We start from the raw sequence: 16,415 nt of genomic DNA on the forward strand, positions 1-16,415 counted from the left end.
CAGCCTTTCATTCAAAAACCAAGCACATACGAGTCCAGTATCACTTCGTTCGTGAGAAAGTGGAAGAAGGCACGGTGGATATGCAGAAGATTCATACAAAAGAAAATGTAGCAGATTTTATGACGAAAACAGTCACTACTGACAAGTTTATTTGGTGTCGATCCTCTTGTGGCCTGAAGGAGACGTAAGCAACATGGAATGACAAGGTAGAAAGAATGGTGTGAAGATCCGATTGATCCTCAATCAAATCTTCAAGTGGGAGATTGTAAGTCAAATAACACGTTTTTCATAATGGACGGTGATGGACGGTGAAGTTGGACGCTGAAGGAGGTGATTTTGTCAATAATTATGGCTTTCACATGTTTAAACTTCTTCTATAAAAGGAGAGCTAAGCTGAAGAGGAAAGCATCCCAAAATAAAAATCACAAAGAGAAGTGAAGAAGAAGAAGAAGAACGTGAGAGAGAGAGAGAGAAAAAAAAAATCTATAATCTCTTACGGGTATTTGGGATCGGGTTGAGAGAAAATTATTTAGAGAGTTTGGGTATTTTCTCCTATTATAACGAGAAAATTATTAATCGATTTCTCCGTTATAATTGAGAGGTTGTAACTCCTATTATTTTTTTCGTAATAAATTCTTCTACCTTGTCCGTGGTTTTTACCCTTTGGGGTTTTCCACGTTAAATCCGGTGTTCCATTTATTACACTATTTCTCAAATTATTAGCTGCGATCCTGCTCTATCCGGTCCAGTTTTACAACACCAAATACAACCCAAAAAGCCCACAGAACTAACGGGCAACTAAAAAATGGCCGAAGCCCAAATAATGAAAATGGTCCAAGGCCCAAACAGCTACGTCGGGCTTGACCTAGACGCGCGTCAAGGAGGAATGGGCTTTAACACGTGTAAGAATCTGGCTCATCAGCCCGCCACGCGTCGCCTGCCTCGACTTGAACGCCCCATCCTCGCACAGCCACCGACACTTACCACCGTCCCCACGTTTCGCCCGAGATCCGAGACTACAGAGCCTCCGCGAAACCATCGCTCTTCTACGCTACCTTGTCTTCCCGTCGGAGGAGATCCGAGACTACAGAGCCTCCGCGAGACCATCGCTCTTCTACGCTGTCTTGTCTTCCCGTCGGAGAGTTCAATCGTTTGAACGAGATCTCTTCCGCCTATGAATCACCGGAAACCCTAGACAAGCAGGACGAGAGCCACCGCTATCCTCCTCTTCACCCTCGTTACCGTCGCCGGAGAGCTTCATCTTCTTGAGATCTCATCCGCTACGACCCACATGACCAAATCTGACCCTCGATCCAGTCACCACAACCCAAAAGACATGGGGTTCCACGACGGCAGCGCGGAGCTTTGTAAACCTCCACTCTCCGTGACCAAAAACCGGCGAAGAAGGAACTGACTGAGCCTCCTCTTCCCGGAAGCTAGAGCGGCGTCGGTGAAACTGAGAAAGCTTTCACCCTCCCCCGCATAAGGACCGGCGATGATGGATCTAGGGTAGCCTCCATCTCCCGGGTAAACCGACTGAACATGCAAGCCGCTCCATCTCCACCGAGAGCCTTCAAACGACCGCGCCGTTACTCCAAAGTCGAACAACCTATGATGGAGAGCCTCGGCATCAGAGCTCCGACAAGGCAATCGTTGACGGGACTGTGAAAACAAAGCGGAAAGGACCAGAAACCATGAAGAAAAAAGTGCTCCAGCGACGGCACGGACGCTCACGCGCCGGCCGTACGCCGGAGTAAATTTGACTTCTCTGCTTAGTTGTTGTTTTTATTACAGCAACTAAAATGACTCGGCTGCCTAGATTAAAAAAGCATCCTAGTACCTGTTTTTATCCATCTTTAATAAGCGGTCTTTAAATTAATTTCCTCATTCAGTGGCTTAGGGTGGAGTCTTAAGTATCAAATGGGCTCAAGATTTTTCGGATTACGGGCGTGCCACAGGAGCCTCTCATCTTTGCACGCTGAGATGGAAGGCTTACTTTGGGCAGCCTCTTGTATGAGAGACAGAAGGATTACCTCGGTACGATTTGAGACGGACTGCTCGGACTTAGTGGAAATGACTACAAACCCGATGGATTGGCCAGCCTTCACGACAGAGATCGAGGCGTTCCAGAGGCTACATGAGGACTTCGAGGATGTGAGTCTATCTCATATTCCTCGGAGTCAGAATAGCCGAGCAGACGTGTTAGCAAAGGAGGCAAGGATCAAAGGTTATATTTTCTCCCATATAGATCAGACCCGGGTAGATGGAGATACTCCTCGGAGAATCGGCTTGTCTACTCTCCACTTGATCTAGTTTAGATGGATAGATGAAAAAAAAAAAAAAAAAAAAATTAATTTCCTCATTTCGTAAAATAAGAATCTTCTAAGAAAGTGTCAGAAACGAAGCAATGGATGTAACAACAGGCGAGGTATTGCCGGTGGAGGCGGCGGCGAACGCCGTCGTGACGGTTGAGGAGGAGCAGATTCAAAGGGATAATGGCAGAGAGAGGGAGACGCCTCCAGAGGATGATTGTTGCCCGATCTGTTTCAGCTCCTTCACGGTCCCGTGTCGAGGGAACTGCGGCCATTGGTATTGCGGTTAAGTCTTTTTTGATCTTATGAATTTTTTTGATTTTAGGGTTCTAATTTCTTGGAAGAGCTTTTGTAGTGTGTTTTTGGACACATTAAAAGAGTTTCTTGTTTTGTGTCTTTTTGCTGATTACTGTTGCTTCATTACATTACCAGGAAGCTGCATCTTGCAGTACTGGAACTATGCTGCGGTGTCTAAGCCCTGTAAGTGTCCTATGTGTGTTCGACACATCACTACGCTGTTACCAGAAGCGTCCTTGCAAGAGCGGCAAGAGCAAGAGGTGAAGGAGGTTCTTGCTAAGATCCGTAGGTATAACCGTCTCTTTGTTGGAGGCTTAACTGGCTTTCTTCAGGTATGTTTACTTTACTGTCTGTATCCCTCCTGTCCGTGACTTGACAAAACCATATTTGTTTGAATGTTTCAGAAGTTTAAGGAGCTGCCTTTGCTGATAAAGAGAATGGTGTGGCGCATGATGGATCCGGATACAAACTCTATGTATTTTCACGAAGTTCGCATCTTTGCAGTTAAGAACATCTTACCCTGTTCATGCAAAACCTTTTTAAAGTTTCCATCTTGTTTGTAGTGCAGTATCTGACGCTTACTATAACTACCTACTAAGTCTTGTTGTCACTCGTTGTCTGTACTAATGACCAAAACAAAACTACACAGCTCTATAATTGAAGGATGAGAAACTAAGTTTATACCGGTCTTGCAGATGTTGATGAGTACCCTTTACACTGCGGCAGAGTTTAGCTTCATCCCAACGGGTAAGTCGCCTCACAAATCAATGAAGGGTTATGCAAGAATCAATTGGAACTCTGATTTGACTGAAGTTCATGTCACTTCAAGCGCTCCTTGATGCTGCCCCGTTTTGTACAGGAGGGTTCAGAATAGTGACGGTGTTCGACTACGGTGCCATTGCAATGATCCTGATTCTGCGCGTGGTGGGGCTTTATCGGAGGAGGCGACTTGCTCAGCGTGTTAGGCATATTGCAGCTGCAGAACTTGAACCAGAATAGAGAAGATCAAAGGAAAGCTTTGACATGCGAAATGAATGTATTGTCCTGTGAAGAAGAAAGGGTCTGTTCATTGTAGGTTTGGTAGATCATACTGTCAATAAGCAATATCATTGTAAAGTATATGTGCTATCCACCAAAACTTGAACCACTCGGAAGAAATTGAAATGCAATCTTTTATAGAAGTATAGTTACATGAACTTAACATGGGCTTGTAGTGGGCTATGTATCACAATATTGGGCCTCAACAGTTAGTCCAGTCTTCCCCACTTTCCACATACTCTTGCAACACACACACACATTCGGCTTACCAAAATATTCGTTCTTTTGAAAACTGATCTTAGATTTTAAGCAAGGACAAAATGTTGACCAACTTTCCTAATAAAAAGGAGGTCAAAATGTACATGTGGTTGCATTGCATCCACTAGTTAATCTCTAGAAGAGTGTATTCAGAACATTATGTACGGACATATTTTTTTAATATGATTAAAATATAAGTATAATATATTGCGTCATGTGGAGGCTCATTCCCACTATTATAAATTTATAATACATCTAGAGAATGGGCTATGAGCCTACGATGAATGCATCTCTATCGATTTCTACTTTTAGGTGGAGATCGGACAAATAAGCCAGCAATTTCTCGACAAATGCAGTAAGCTTTTCTATTTTTTCTTTTCATTTTAAAATGTGAAAATACTTTTTATATACCGAAAAGGAAAGTATTTTCTAAATTTAGATCAATTGATTGACCTTGGGGAATGTCCAAAACCAAAAAACAAAACATTGGCAATACCGGTTTTCAAGATTTTTTAAATACGTGTATTTTTCATCACTAATTAACTAATTAAAAATGTAAGATTTATAATCCTTTAATAACTAGTTCAAATTGATTATATATTGTTTTCAAAAATAAATTGATTATATTGTATTTTAACCATTAATGCTATATTTTGTTACAATTTTTGTATATTTCTAAGCATAGTGATGTGATAACAAAAAAATCTAGGTAAGATTATCCATATTTTATTGTGTACATCCATAACTAGTACTCCCTCCGTTTTTTTATATAAGTCGTTTTAGAAGAATTTTTATGTTCCAAATTATATGACGTTTTTGGTTTTCTGTGTAAAATTTATTAACACTTAATGTTGTTTGACCAATGATAATATACCTTCTATTTTATTATTGGTTGATTTGTGGTTAGGTAAATAATTAATGATGTTTTTGTTTAGAAAATATAAAAAATTAATGATTTCTTAATCTACGTGCATAATTCTAAAACGACTTATATTAAAAAACGGAGGGAGTACTAAAAAGTCTTAAATTTGTATCACCTATATTTAGTTCAATATTTCATATTTAACAAACTGCAATTGTTTGTCAGAACATCTGACATCGCTTCTTTTGCAAGAACAAAGGGTACTTCCGTCATTTCAAACCAACTCCCATAATTTTGACAAAATCACATTTAACAACATGTTAAAACTCTTTTTCTCTCTCTCCTTCCTTCAACCTGTGGTTTAAACCGAACACAGAGCTTGTTTCATGCGAAAGCTGATAAGGGATAGTTAGAGAGAGAGAGAAACTAATCTCAAGATCACGAGCTTTCTTTCTTCTTTCTTCCTTATCGTCTTTGAACTGAATCAAGAAAAAAGACAGCGATCAAAGGAACAAAAGGATCTCAAGAAACCCACTTGTTGTTGGTTCAAGATTTCACGGGTCTCAAAATCTCTGTAAAGTTAGTTTCAAAAAAAAAAAAAATCTCTGTAAAGTCTCTTTCCCACACCCATAACTTCATCATCATAATCGTCACCCACTACTCTTTCTCAATTTCAACGGCTCAAATTCCTCCACGTTACAGTCTCTCGTTTCCTCAGATGTACAGCTAGTAGATATCTCTCAGAATACTGATCTGATCTCCACATAAGACAAACTGAAGTTGCAGAGAGACAAGAATGGATCGACCAGCAGTGAGTGGACCAATGGATTTGCCGATCATGCACGATAGCGATAGGTACGAGCTCGTCAAAGATATTGGCTCCGGTAACTTCGGAGTTGCGAGGTTAATGAGAGACAAGCAGAGTAACGAGCTTGTTGCTGTCAAATATATCGAGCGAGGTGAGAAGGTAAAGTGCTTTGTTCTTGTCTTCTCACTGATATGGTTTATGAAATGGTTTTGATCATTGATACTAATATTAGTAAATATTCTAACATATTTGTTACTTTAGCTTCATTTCTTTGTTCTGCTATGTAAAAATTTCTTAATTGGAATAATATTTTTATATTATTTACAGATAGATGAAAATGTGAAAAGGGAGATAATTAATCATAGGTCCTTAAGACATCCAAATATCGTCAGATTTAAAGAGGTTTGGCTTCAACTCTCTTAAATTTTCTTATTATAAAATGCAAGTGAAAATATATTTTTGTTTTAAATTCTCCTGTTTGCTTTCAGGTCATATTAACACCAACCCATTTGGCCATTGTTATGGAATATGCAGCTGGAGGAGAACTCTTTGAGCGTATCTGCAATGCAGGACGGTTCAGCGAAGACGAGGTTGTTTTTCTTGAGTAACCAAGTCTTCTCTTCTTATGTTGAGTTTGATGAATGTATTGGTTATCACCCTGTAGGCAAGGTTTTTCTTCCAGCAACTCATTTCAGGAGTTAGTTACTGTCATGCTATGGTAATGAGAAACTGTTCTCTTTTACATCCTCTGTGAAAATCAACTAGCTCTCATCTCATGTGATTCAGTTTTTATGTTGTAGCAAGTATGTCACCGAGATTTGAAGCTGGAGAATACGTTACTAGATGGTAGCCCTGCACCTCGTTTAAAGATATGTGATTTTGGTTATTCCAAGGTATTTTTTATTTCTCTAAACATATGGAGTACAAAATTCTAAAAATTTCATGATATTTGGATATTTTGTGAGATTATGTCTTCAATTCTTTTTTTTTTTTTAACTTTGTGCATGCTCTTGTATGTTTTTCTAGTCCTCAGTGTTACATTCACAGCCAAAATCAACTGTTGGAACCCCTGCTTATATCGCTCCAGAGGTTTTGCTAAAGAAAGAATATGATGGCAAGGTACGCCACTTTCATACTACTACTCTATACTAACCATATACTATACAAATTTATATCTAAATTGTAAATTTTGACAATTCTTGAAATGTTGGTTTTAAATTGGTCAAATGCATCAGCTTGCAGATGTTTGGTCTTGTGGGGTAACTCTGTATGTGATGCTTGTTGGTGCATACCCTTTTGAAGATCCTGATGAGCCTAAGAATTTCAAGAAAACAATACATGTAAGTTTATCTTCCTTATGTTTTATTAGCTAAATAATGTTTTCTTCTATATATTGCTAAACATCATGTTCTGTTTCTGAAAATGTGTTTCTCAGAGAATCTTGAATGTTCAGTACGCAATTCCAGATTATGTTCACATATCTCCTGAATGTCAACATCTGATCTCCAGAATATTCGTTGCTGATTCTGCAAAGGTAAAACTAGTCTACTTTAGTGCCTATAGACCTTGAAAGCTACATTTGTTGATAGTGTGTTATGTTTCTTGTAGAGGATTTCAATTCCTGAGATAAGGAACCATGAATGGTTTCTCAAGAATCTACCAGCAGATATCATGAACGATAACGTGATGAATAGCCAGTTTGATGAATCGGACCAACCAGGTCAAAGCATTGAAGAGATCATGCAGATTGTTGCAGAAGCGACTGTTCCTCCCGCAGGCACTCAGAGTCTGAACCAGTATCTCACAGGTGAGACAACACAAAACATAACAAAAGAAGAAAAAAAACTTTTTCAGTTTCTTTTTTCCTTAAATTCTTTACAATGTGACAATACAGGAAGCTTGGATTTAGAAGATGATATGGATGAAGATCTAGAGAGCGACTTGGATGATCTTGACATCGACAGTAGCGGAGAGATCGTGTACGCAATGTGATGTGGTATCTCTATGGTTTCTGGTGCAAAAAAAAAAAAAAAAAATGAAGAAGAATAAGAGGTGTGTTGTTTGGTATCGAAACTTCCCCAACTTTGTCAATGGGCATAGTTCGAAACCGTTGTTGATATGCAAAAAGATAAGGGCACTAGTGTATTGTTACTCTTTATTGTATGCTTGTCGCTTTTCTATTAACTCAGCTGACTGGTAAGGTGGTCCATGTCTCTTGTTTTTATTTTTTATTTGGTTCCGAAATTTGAACCAAAACCTCTTACTAAAAATAATGTCCATTTGGTAATTTTCTAATATAAAATAAAAATATGCCCTGTTAATTACATAATGAGCTAATACCAATTGGATTGTTCATTACAAACGAATTTTATGTTCTTCTTTTACCATATTCATGCTAAAATTAAAGTACGTTCTTCGTAGAGCTAAGAATTATTATCTGGGATCCAGATCTAATCCGAAATCCACTTGGACCGCTCCAAGACCTGCTCCGGATCCGTATCAAAAATAGGATATTAGGGATTTCCGGATCCAATAGGAAAATATTGGATCTGAATCCGGATATCATAATTTTAAGTTTGGATATCCAAATCTGGATCCATATTTTAAAAATATATAATATTTTATTTTATTAATAATCATATTTGATATATTAATATTTACACATAAAATTAGTCTTATAATATTATATTTTAATTTATACTATTATATACATATATATATATATATATATATATATTATATAAATATTTAATTTATGTATTATTTTAGAATTTTAATATTTTAAAAATAATTTTAAATTACTTTTACGGATCCGGATACTAAATCTACAGATCCACGGATCTGGATACTCTAAATTTTTCAGACATCCGGATCTCTCCCACCCCTAGTTCCTAAGCAAATAAAAAATGAAGAGAAAAAGCTTTTATGTTATCTTTATTTAAATTTTAGATGATTGAAGCATGTATGGACCTGTATATGTGAAACAGTGTCTCACTGCCTCTTGTTATAGTAACATAAACGGGATAGTTTGAGTTGTAGATGAGATATGCCTGCCTTGGCAATTGTGTCATTATTGTCTTCTTATCTTTTATTTTCTTTTTGTCTAACTTTCAAATCATTTTACTATTTATTTGACCTATATACTGTGGGTGTAGGCAATATATAGGATGAAGACAAACTAATCACTATTTACTAACGTTTATCGATTTGGATCCTAGTTTAATAAGTCTTGTTTGAAAAGGACTAGTTTATGGTGTGGTCTTGGATTATTCGACAATAATGTGGGAGGAGGGGCCTCTATTATGAGGATGAGGATGCGACGTACCGTTTTCTAGCATTTTCTCGCTGTTCAGTGTGTACAAACTAAAGCGATTAAGGACAAGCTAATGGAGACGAAATCCCGTTCATGTTAGATTCTTCCTTTTTTGGTAAGTTAAATCTACGCTACTCGAAATCCCGTTCATGTTAGATTCTTCCTTTTTTGGTAAGTTAAATCTACGCTACTCGAAATCCCGTTCATGTTAGATTCTTCCTTTTTTGGTAAGTTAAATCTATGCTACCGAAGCAAAATCCTTCTCAAGATTATGCTCCTGATTTTTTCAATTAATTACAAAAATTTCCATTATCTTTTTCAATTGTTTTAAATGGTTTTCGGAAATTGAAAGTCCAACAATTAGAAAAGTAGCATGTTTCTGTCTAATATAAAATATAATAAATAGAAACTCATAAGTTTTCAGATTCAGATCAAATAAATTCCAAGAATATTCTCTATAACATCCATTTTCGTAATTGCTACATACAATAAATTCAAAATATAATATATAGAAACAAGATTTTCTGATATAACTAAATTAACCTGATGAGCGCACCAAGAATATATTCTGTTTGACATGGTAACTGAATTTTCCGAATACTAATCTTAAAAGATAGAGATATTCAATAATAAAGAGAGGATCCCCCAACTTATTTGTTATTCTTTGCTATATTATTTATACCTTAAATAAATAGATATGCAAATAAAATAATTTTCTAAATATTTCTCCCATTGTATTATATTGGTGATTCACAATATGAAATTTTTTTATTTTAACTCAATTATTTGAAATGATTTAAAACAGAAATGTAACCAGAACTAAAAAATTCGAAAATTTTATATATCCATACCATAAAAAATATCAAAATATTCAATCATTTTAACCAGAACTCAACTTGATATATAACCAAAATTGTTCATATATTTCTAAACTAAAAACCACAACCAAACCGAAATCGAAAACCAATAAAAGCAAATTAGAGGCAAAACTGAATTATTTTTAATTATTTGAAACCACTTAGCTAGATTTTTTTCTTTTCCAACGCGCTTGAATATAGAATGATGCACATCGTATTCATATAATTGGATTTCTTTCGATGATCAAAAGGTCCTGAACGCATAAGTCCGTATAATCCATCAAGGCGAATCATTTAAATAATTCTTCTTTGAAAATTAGATTTCCTTTTAACGTCAGTAGAACATATGACTCCAAGATCACTACATTTTCGGTAATCTAAATGCTTAACCACTAGATAGTAATCCGCTCTTTGCGCGGAATAATATATCTATATTAGTGTTGAAATTATATATTATGATTATGTATAATATAAGGTATACTTTAAGCGATAGTTAGATAGAACTAAAAGTATGATTGTTATCAGGGGCGAAGCCAGAAACTTTTTTATAATGGGTTCACTAAATTAAAATTTAAAATATGGTGTTTGCAGGTTTGAGAAAAAGTTTTGGAAAATATTTTTTTTTATATTTTGTCTGCCACGTTGTAGTAGTTATGGACTTAAGAGATTAACACTTAAAATCGAAAAAGGTGGATCAATAACATATTATAAGCAAAACAATAAATGTGTGAAATAAAAAAAGTACAACTCCTTTAAATTCAGAAAACATAGTTGCATAATAAAATAAATTGAAGGTTATTTGACCCTCTAAATTGTAAAGGTTGTTCCAGATGCGACCAGCACGTGAGACTTGCTGGTGGTTCGTTCCTGGAAGTTTCTTCTCATCTTCAAGGTCATATAATGTAGAGCTCTCATAGCGGCGAAGGTGGTGACACTCGCATGCTTATATTGCTTGCTCGAGAAGAATAATACACTAAGCCGAGACGATTTACAGTGATTTAGTCTCCTCGAAACAGAGGTCACCTCATCGAGCAGTAACAAAACCGAGTATGACACATTTATCTAGAAATAGATTTTCAACGTCCTCTTTCAGAAATGAGAGGCGGTTCTCAAGCACGTGAGTGCTCTGCTAAATGCATGAAAGCATGTACGGAGAAAAGAGTTCTTTCATTAACACTTGGCATCATACTAAAGTTTCATCGTTTTGTCGTCTCTACGGATCTGTCGATTTAGTGGCGATAGATCAGATGGGTTACCGTTTTTAACAGAAACGTATAGAGGAATAAGGAATCTTTATTGATGCTATGATTATATTGAGAGGATTGATAAATCAACTAATCGAACTTGAAGCTGAAGGTTTATCACGTAAAAGTGTTCGTCGAGAAAAGAATAGATCGTATAAAATTATTTTAAAGGAATATTAGTGGGAACGCATTAAATTCACAGTTTTGGTGAGGAACGTTATCTGCGTGACACGTAAGCGTTTTACTAAATAAAAGCTTTCCGTGAAGTCACGTCACCACATCACATTCCTTGCCAATAAACTTTTAAGGTAAGTTTTAAAAATATTCTTAACGAAATAAAGTTAGTATTTAAAACTTATAAGTCAAGACATTCTTGACGACCAAAAATAAACAAAGATTTAAAACATATGATATAGTTATTTAATTAAAAGAGATAATTGGCTAAATATACATAAAAGTGAAGAAAATTGGGTAACTGCCCCAAACGCTGAAAATCTCTCTTACACTGTAGATTTTTTGGTCTCTCTTGACAGTATTACTCCTGCCCAAACATTCATGCCTTTCTCTCTCTTTCCCCAATTTCCATATGTATTATATCTCTCTCTTAATTTTTCTTCTCAAAACACAGATATTTTCTCAATCTTCATTGAAGTTGAAAGTTTCTCCTCAAACCCACAATCAATTTTCTCTTCGAATATTTTAACCGTACACAGTTCCTACACTAATCTCCTCATCTTCAACTCAATTCTTAGACACACCAAAAAAAAATCCTCCAATTTATGAATCTCCCATCAATGAATTAAGGATTACAATTGGTTGCAAGAATCGAAAATCTACAGAGAAACAAAAAAACACAGTAGGAAACTCAAGCGTATATTGTTGTACGTTAACAAATAATATTTAACGTTATGTTTTAAAGTAAAATATAATAAAAATTGTTAGTAGATAACTTCTTTATTAGACACATATACTTATCACATATCAAAAACAATGACCTCAATCTTATATGTTATTTTACCATATAAAATATAATGCTAAGTGATTCTAAAGCAAAGGGAATGCAAGACCATGCTTAATCTAACTGCTATCAATTGGTGAGATGATTTTTGAATTCGAATGTTACTGAAAAGCAATAAAGGACAAAGCTTTCTTTCTTATTAGATAAGAGAACTCATGGGCTAAAGGAATTGACCTTGTGTGATCAAGTTTCAATCTAAAGGTGTTAACTTTCAACCAATCTATCTACCTTAGACCTAGACACCATCCTAAACAAACTCTATCTCTAGATGAATGCTCATTTACTAAGATAACTCAAGCATCAAATCTCTTTGGTTGAATGTTATCTAAGTAATCATTAATCTCAAGTCTACTAGCCATCTTAACACCTTTAACAACAAATCTCTTTGGTAAAGAATGTTAAAAGCTTAGTAGAGTTGGTTCAGGCATTTCATCGAACACCTTTCGGGTGTGAAATGCCTAGAGCTCAACTTTAGAGAGGTCAACTCTAAAATTGTATTAAAAGCACTCTACTAGCAAGGAACAAGATGGATCTATACTAAAACACCTTAGATCTAGCTTAATCACCATTGGTCTCTCTCACCCATGAATCCAAAGATGACTACTAACTACTCTCCATGATGAGCCCAAAAATCAATGATGATTTGGTGCTAATCATGATTAGTGATCAAATTATTCAAGCAAATCACAAGAGAAAATGATCAAGATAAGATCTTTCACCTAAAAGTTCTTTGTTATTAGATAGAAAACAAGATCAGATCCTAACTTTAGGATTACAAGAGTATTTATATGTCTTTGGAAAACCTAATGGTTTCCATTAAAAAGTCTTAAAAGCCCTTTAAAGCATTAAAATTTCGACTAAGATAACGCGTCGACGCGGGTAGAGACGATCGACACCAACCCGCGCCATCCTCCCTGCGTTGGACCTTCGACGATACTCCTTCTTCGTGCGAGCGCGTGAGTGATCCCGCGCTGCTTCACCCGCGTGACTCCTCGAACAAAGTCTTCGGCAACGCGGGTAGGGGAAGATGGGGATCACCCGAGTCGCCTTCCCCGCGTCGGACCTCGATGATTCTTCTAGCTCGTGCGAGCGGGTAGTCGACCCCGCGTGATCCTTCCCGCGTGGCCCCTCCGAGTTCGTCTTTCGGTGATGCGGGTAAGTGGACTCGGGGTGCTGCAACCCGCGTGGCTCGCCTTATGATTGATCAATCTCCATTCTTCATCTCTTTTTGGATCACAATGCTTTTAAACACCTCTGATTACTTCATAGGATACTTCATTACCTGATTAAGACATATGAATGGATCCTAAAGATGCTAAACTCCTAATCTATATGATCATTAATGCAAAAAGGAAACTAAAATGCATAATCCCTAATCTAAATGATCAAAACTGTACAAAATGGAAGCTTAAAACAATGCAAATATGCAAGATATCAAATGACCTCAATCTTATATGTTATTACCATATAAAATATAATGTTAGGTGTAATTTTTGGTTTATATAAGATATAATAATTGTTAACCTTAAATAATAAACATATAATGATGTAGTTAGTCCGATATCTTATTTTGTTGCATTTAACAAACCATGTGGCAACTAACGTTAGATTTTTTTTAACATGTTACCAGCCATTTTAAAAGCGACAAAATGTTTCATAACAAGTAAAATTATATAAAAATTGTTAGTGGATAACTTCTTTATTAGACACATATACTTATCACATATCAAAAACAATGACCTCAATCTTATATGTTATTACCATATAAAATATAATGTTAGGTGTAATTTTTGGTTTATATAAGATATAATAATTGTTAACCTTAAATAATAAACATATAATGATGTAGTTAGTCCGATATCTTATTTTGTTGCATTTAACAAACCATGTGGCAGCTAACGTTAGATACTTTTAACATCTTACCAGCCATTTTAAAAGCGCCAAAATGTTTCATAACAGCTAACAAAATATGTATTAGATAATGAACATATTTTGTAGAAATTTACAAACCATGTATTATAATACATCTATTTTAAAGCAAATGAGGCTTAACGTTAAATTATAACATAAACGTTACATGGTTTTGTAGCGGATAAATTTTTCATTAGAAATATAACTTATAAAGTACAACATAAATGATTTCAATCCATTATGATATTTACAGATAAAACATAAACTTGGATGTAATATTGGTTTATATATAATATTATAATTTTTAAAGGTTAAGCATATAAAAGTTGAATAGATAATGGTAAAGTTAGCATGCTAACCTTTTTGGTATCATCTACCAAACTACATATCAGCTATCGATGATATTTTTAGCATCTTATCAGCTATTATTTAAATCGACGATATATTTTGTAACATCTAACCAAACAAGTATCAGATAAATGAAACATATTCTATAGAAATTTATAGCCATGTATCATATAACCATAACTAATTTGAAACAAAGAAATTTAATGTAAAGCTTTAACAACTAACCAAACTTGTATATGCTCACGAGACTTATTTGGTAACATCTAATCAAACATTTACTAGTTAACAGAAATCTTGTTCTTGTTATACAGCCATGTGCCTTTATCAGCATGTGAGTCGAAGAGATCTCCTTTTTATGCGCCATAAAATTGCTTAGGACCTTTATATCATGGTGGACCTCAAACAAATCAACAAAGAAGCTATGGTAGACGAACTCATCGAGAGGATAATACTCTTTGGATCTAGACAGTGTGTTGAAAGAAATACACTTAGATGAAAAGGTATTCACATCGATGAAAACAGAAAAGAAATGAAGAATCCCTTGCAGAAATGAAAAAAAATGAGTTTAGAGATTTTAAAGAGATATAAGAGAGAGAAAGAGAAGAAGATTAATTATTTGGGCAATAGATTTTGTAGAAGAGACACGGGAGAGAAAGGGAGAGAGACAGAAAAATTTTGGGCAGGGGTAGTTTTGGGGTTTAAAAATATCAATAGTGTATAGAATAGTTAGCTAATTATGACTTTTTTTTCGTGTATATGAAACCTAATTACTCTAATTAAAATTATTAGGGTGTGTGGTTATCCAAATGATCTCTTTATACCGTCGGTCGTTAAAAGATCTCGTGCCTCGTCGGTTAAAAGAAGCTTGTCGTTTGGGGGCGTCCAAAAGCCACACCATCCGACTAACTTTCATATTCAGAGACGTATTTGTCAAGTACCAAGACCCAATACAAAAAAAAAACTATTAGTGGGTAAAATAATTCCATTACAGAAACAAAACATATTTGTTCAACGAAATTTGAAATCATTTATAGAAAAAGAACATCAAATAGAACAATATATTATCCATTTTGTTCATCTTGGGCTGCAATCAGCTAATGGTTATCAGCTGAAAGTAAAGATTAAAAGAAACAAGATTAATATTTTATGTTCGGTTCTTTTTCTTTCTTTTAACGGTGAAAGTGTTTTATTTCATTTCCTGTTTTTATGTCACTATCATAAGAAACGATTAATTATAAACGCTTTTGGATTCTTGGTATAAATACAAAGAAGATGAAGTGAAAGAGTTCAAAAAAATATTAAAACAAAGAGAGAATCATGATGATAAAAAGGATAGAGATTTGTATAGAGCTTCTGAAGATAGGAATGGAGTTCGTCGTAGCGGTGGCGGAAGCCGTCCAGATTGCCTGGCGGCAACACCTCAACCACCGTACTCCTATGCCTCCTCCGCCTCTCCTCCCCCATGGCATTTCCACTTCTTACCATTCTCCATTCCTCTTTGGATTTCTCCCTTGAATAATTTTTTTTCTTCTCTTATGAAACCATTCTGCTTCTTTCTTTTACTCTTTTTTTTTTTGGGGTAGACTTTTAGATGTAGGTTTTGCTGATTCCTGTAACTCTGTAAATTACTTTACTTTTTTTTTCAATAAGATTTGCAGTTTCCTGTCGAGTTTATTTCCTCCTGGTGTCCATTTCTTTTGATTATCTCTAGCAAATAATTTCCAGAATAATATAATTATAATCCAATGCTCAAAATGGTTAACAAGACGTGCAGCGGAAATAATTTTCATGTTCAACCAAATTGTTAAATATTACATGTTTCTTCATAACGATACCTATTTAAGTACTCCACGGCAAGTTATTCAATTAATTACTATATCAATCTTCAATTATCCTTGGACATGCCTTGGGTTTTTGGGTTTGGACTTGGACTTTTTCACATAATTGAGAATAACAAAATTCTTTTTAAAATAATAATAATAAGGGGTATTTCTTTTAGTTATTTCACACAAAATATCTCATTCGAAGCTCAATAATCTTTTGTATGTTTTCACTTTTACATCTTCCATTAATTATCATTAAAAAAAATTTGCAGACCTTTCACTATCATAAATTATATCAATACACCTTGAGAAAATATGAATGTTTG

General features: G+C 35.3%; 3 protein-coding genes across 5 annotated transcripts; all 3 read left to right on the top strand.

Moving 5' to 3' along the window:
- The first annotated feature begins 2,366 nt into the window (after nt 1-2,366).
- LOC106306584 (E3 ubiquitin-protein ligase RNF170-like) lies at nt 2,367-3,790 on the top strand. Of its 3 annotated transcripts, none has more exons than XM_013743245.1 (5): nt 2,367-2,597; nt 2,745-2,941; nt 3,014-3,112; nt 3,305-3,356; nt 3,439-3,790. In XM_013743245.1, exons 1-5 carry the CDS (start codon nt 2,408-2,410, stop codon nt 3,606-3,608), a joined length of 708 nt encoding a protein of 235 aa, XP_013598699.1. In that variant the 5' UTR covers nt 2,367-2,407; the 3' UTR covers nt 3,609-3,790. The 3 variants fall into 3 exon arrangements, with proteins under 3 accessions (XP_013598699.1, XP_013598700.1, XP_013598701.1); XM_013743246.1 differs by having other exon boundaries at nt 3,469-3,790; XM_013743247.1 differs by having other exon boundaries at nt 2,406-2,589.
- Nucleotides 3,791-5,102: 1,312 nt separating this feature from the next.
- On the top strand, nt 5,103-7,702 carry LOC106306583 (serine/threonine-protein kinase SRK2E-like). The gene is made up of 10 exons (XM_013743244.1): nt 5,103-5,734; nt 5,903-5,977; nt 6,064-6,165; nt 6,240-6,293; nt 6,376-6,468; nt 6,602-6,694; nt 6,811-6,915; nt 7,011-7,109; nt 7,184-7,382; nt 7,470-7,702. Exons 1-10 carry the CDS (start codon nt 5,564-5,566, stop codon nt 7,565-7,567), a joined length of 1,089 nt encoding a protein of 362 aa, XP_013598698.1. The 5' UTR covers nt 5,103-5,563; the 3' UTR covers nt 7,568-7,702.
- Nucleotides 7,703-15,529: 7,827 nt separating this feature from the next.
- On the top strand, nt 15,530-15,935 carry LOC106304897. The gene has a single exon (XM_013741287.1). It carries the CDS (start codon nt 15,584-15,586, stop codon nt 15,779-15,781), a length of 198 nt encoding a protein of 65 aa, XP_013596741.1. The 5' UTR covers nt 15,530-15,583; the 3' UTR covers nt 15,782-15,935.
- The last annotated feature ends 480 nt before the right edge of the window (nt 15,936-16,415 follow it).

This window comes from Brassica oleracea, chromosome C7, assembly GCF_000695525.1.
Source record: "Brassica oleracea var. oleracea cultivar TO1000 chromosome C7, BOL, whole genome shotgun sequence".
Lineage (NCBI taxonomy): Eukaryota > Viridiplantae > Streptophyta > Magnoliopsida > Brassicales > Brassicaceae > Brassica > Brassica oleracea.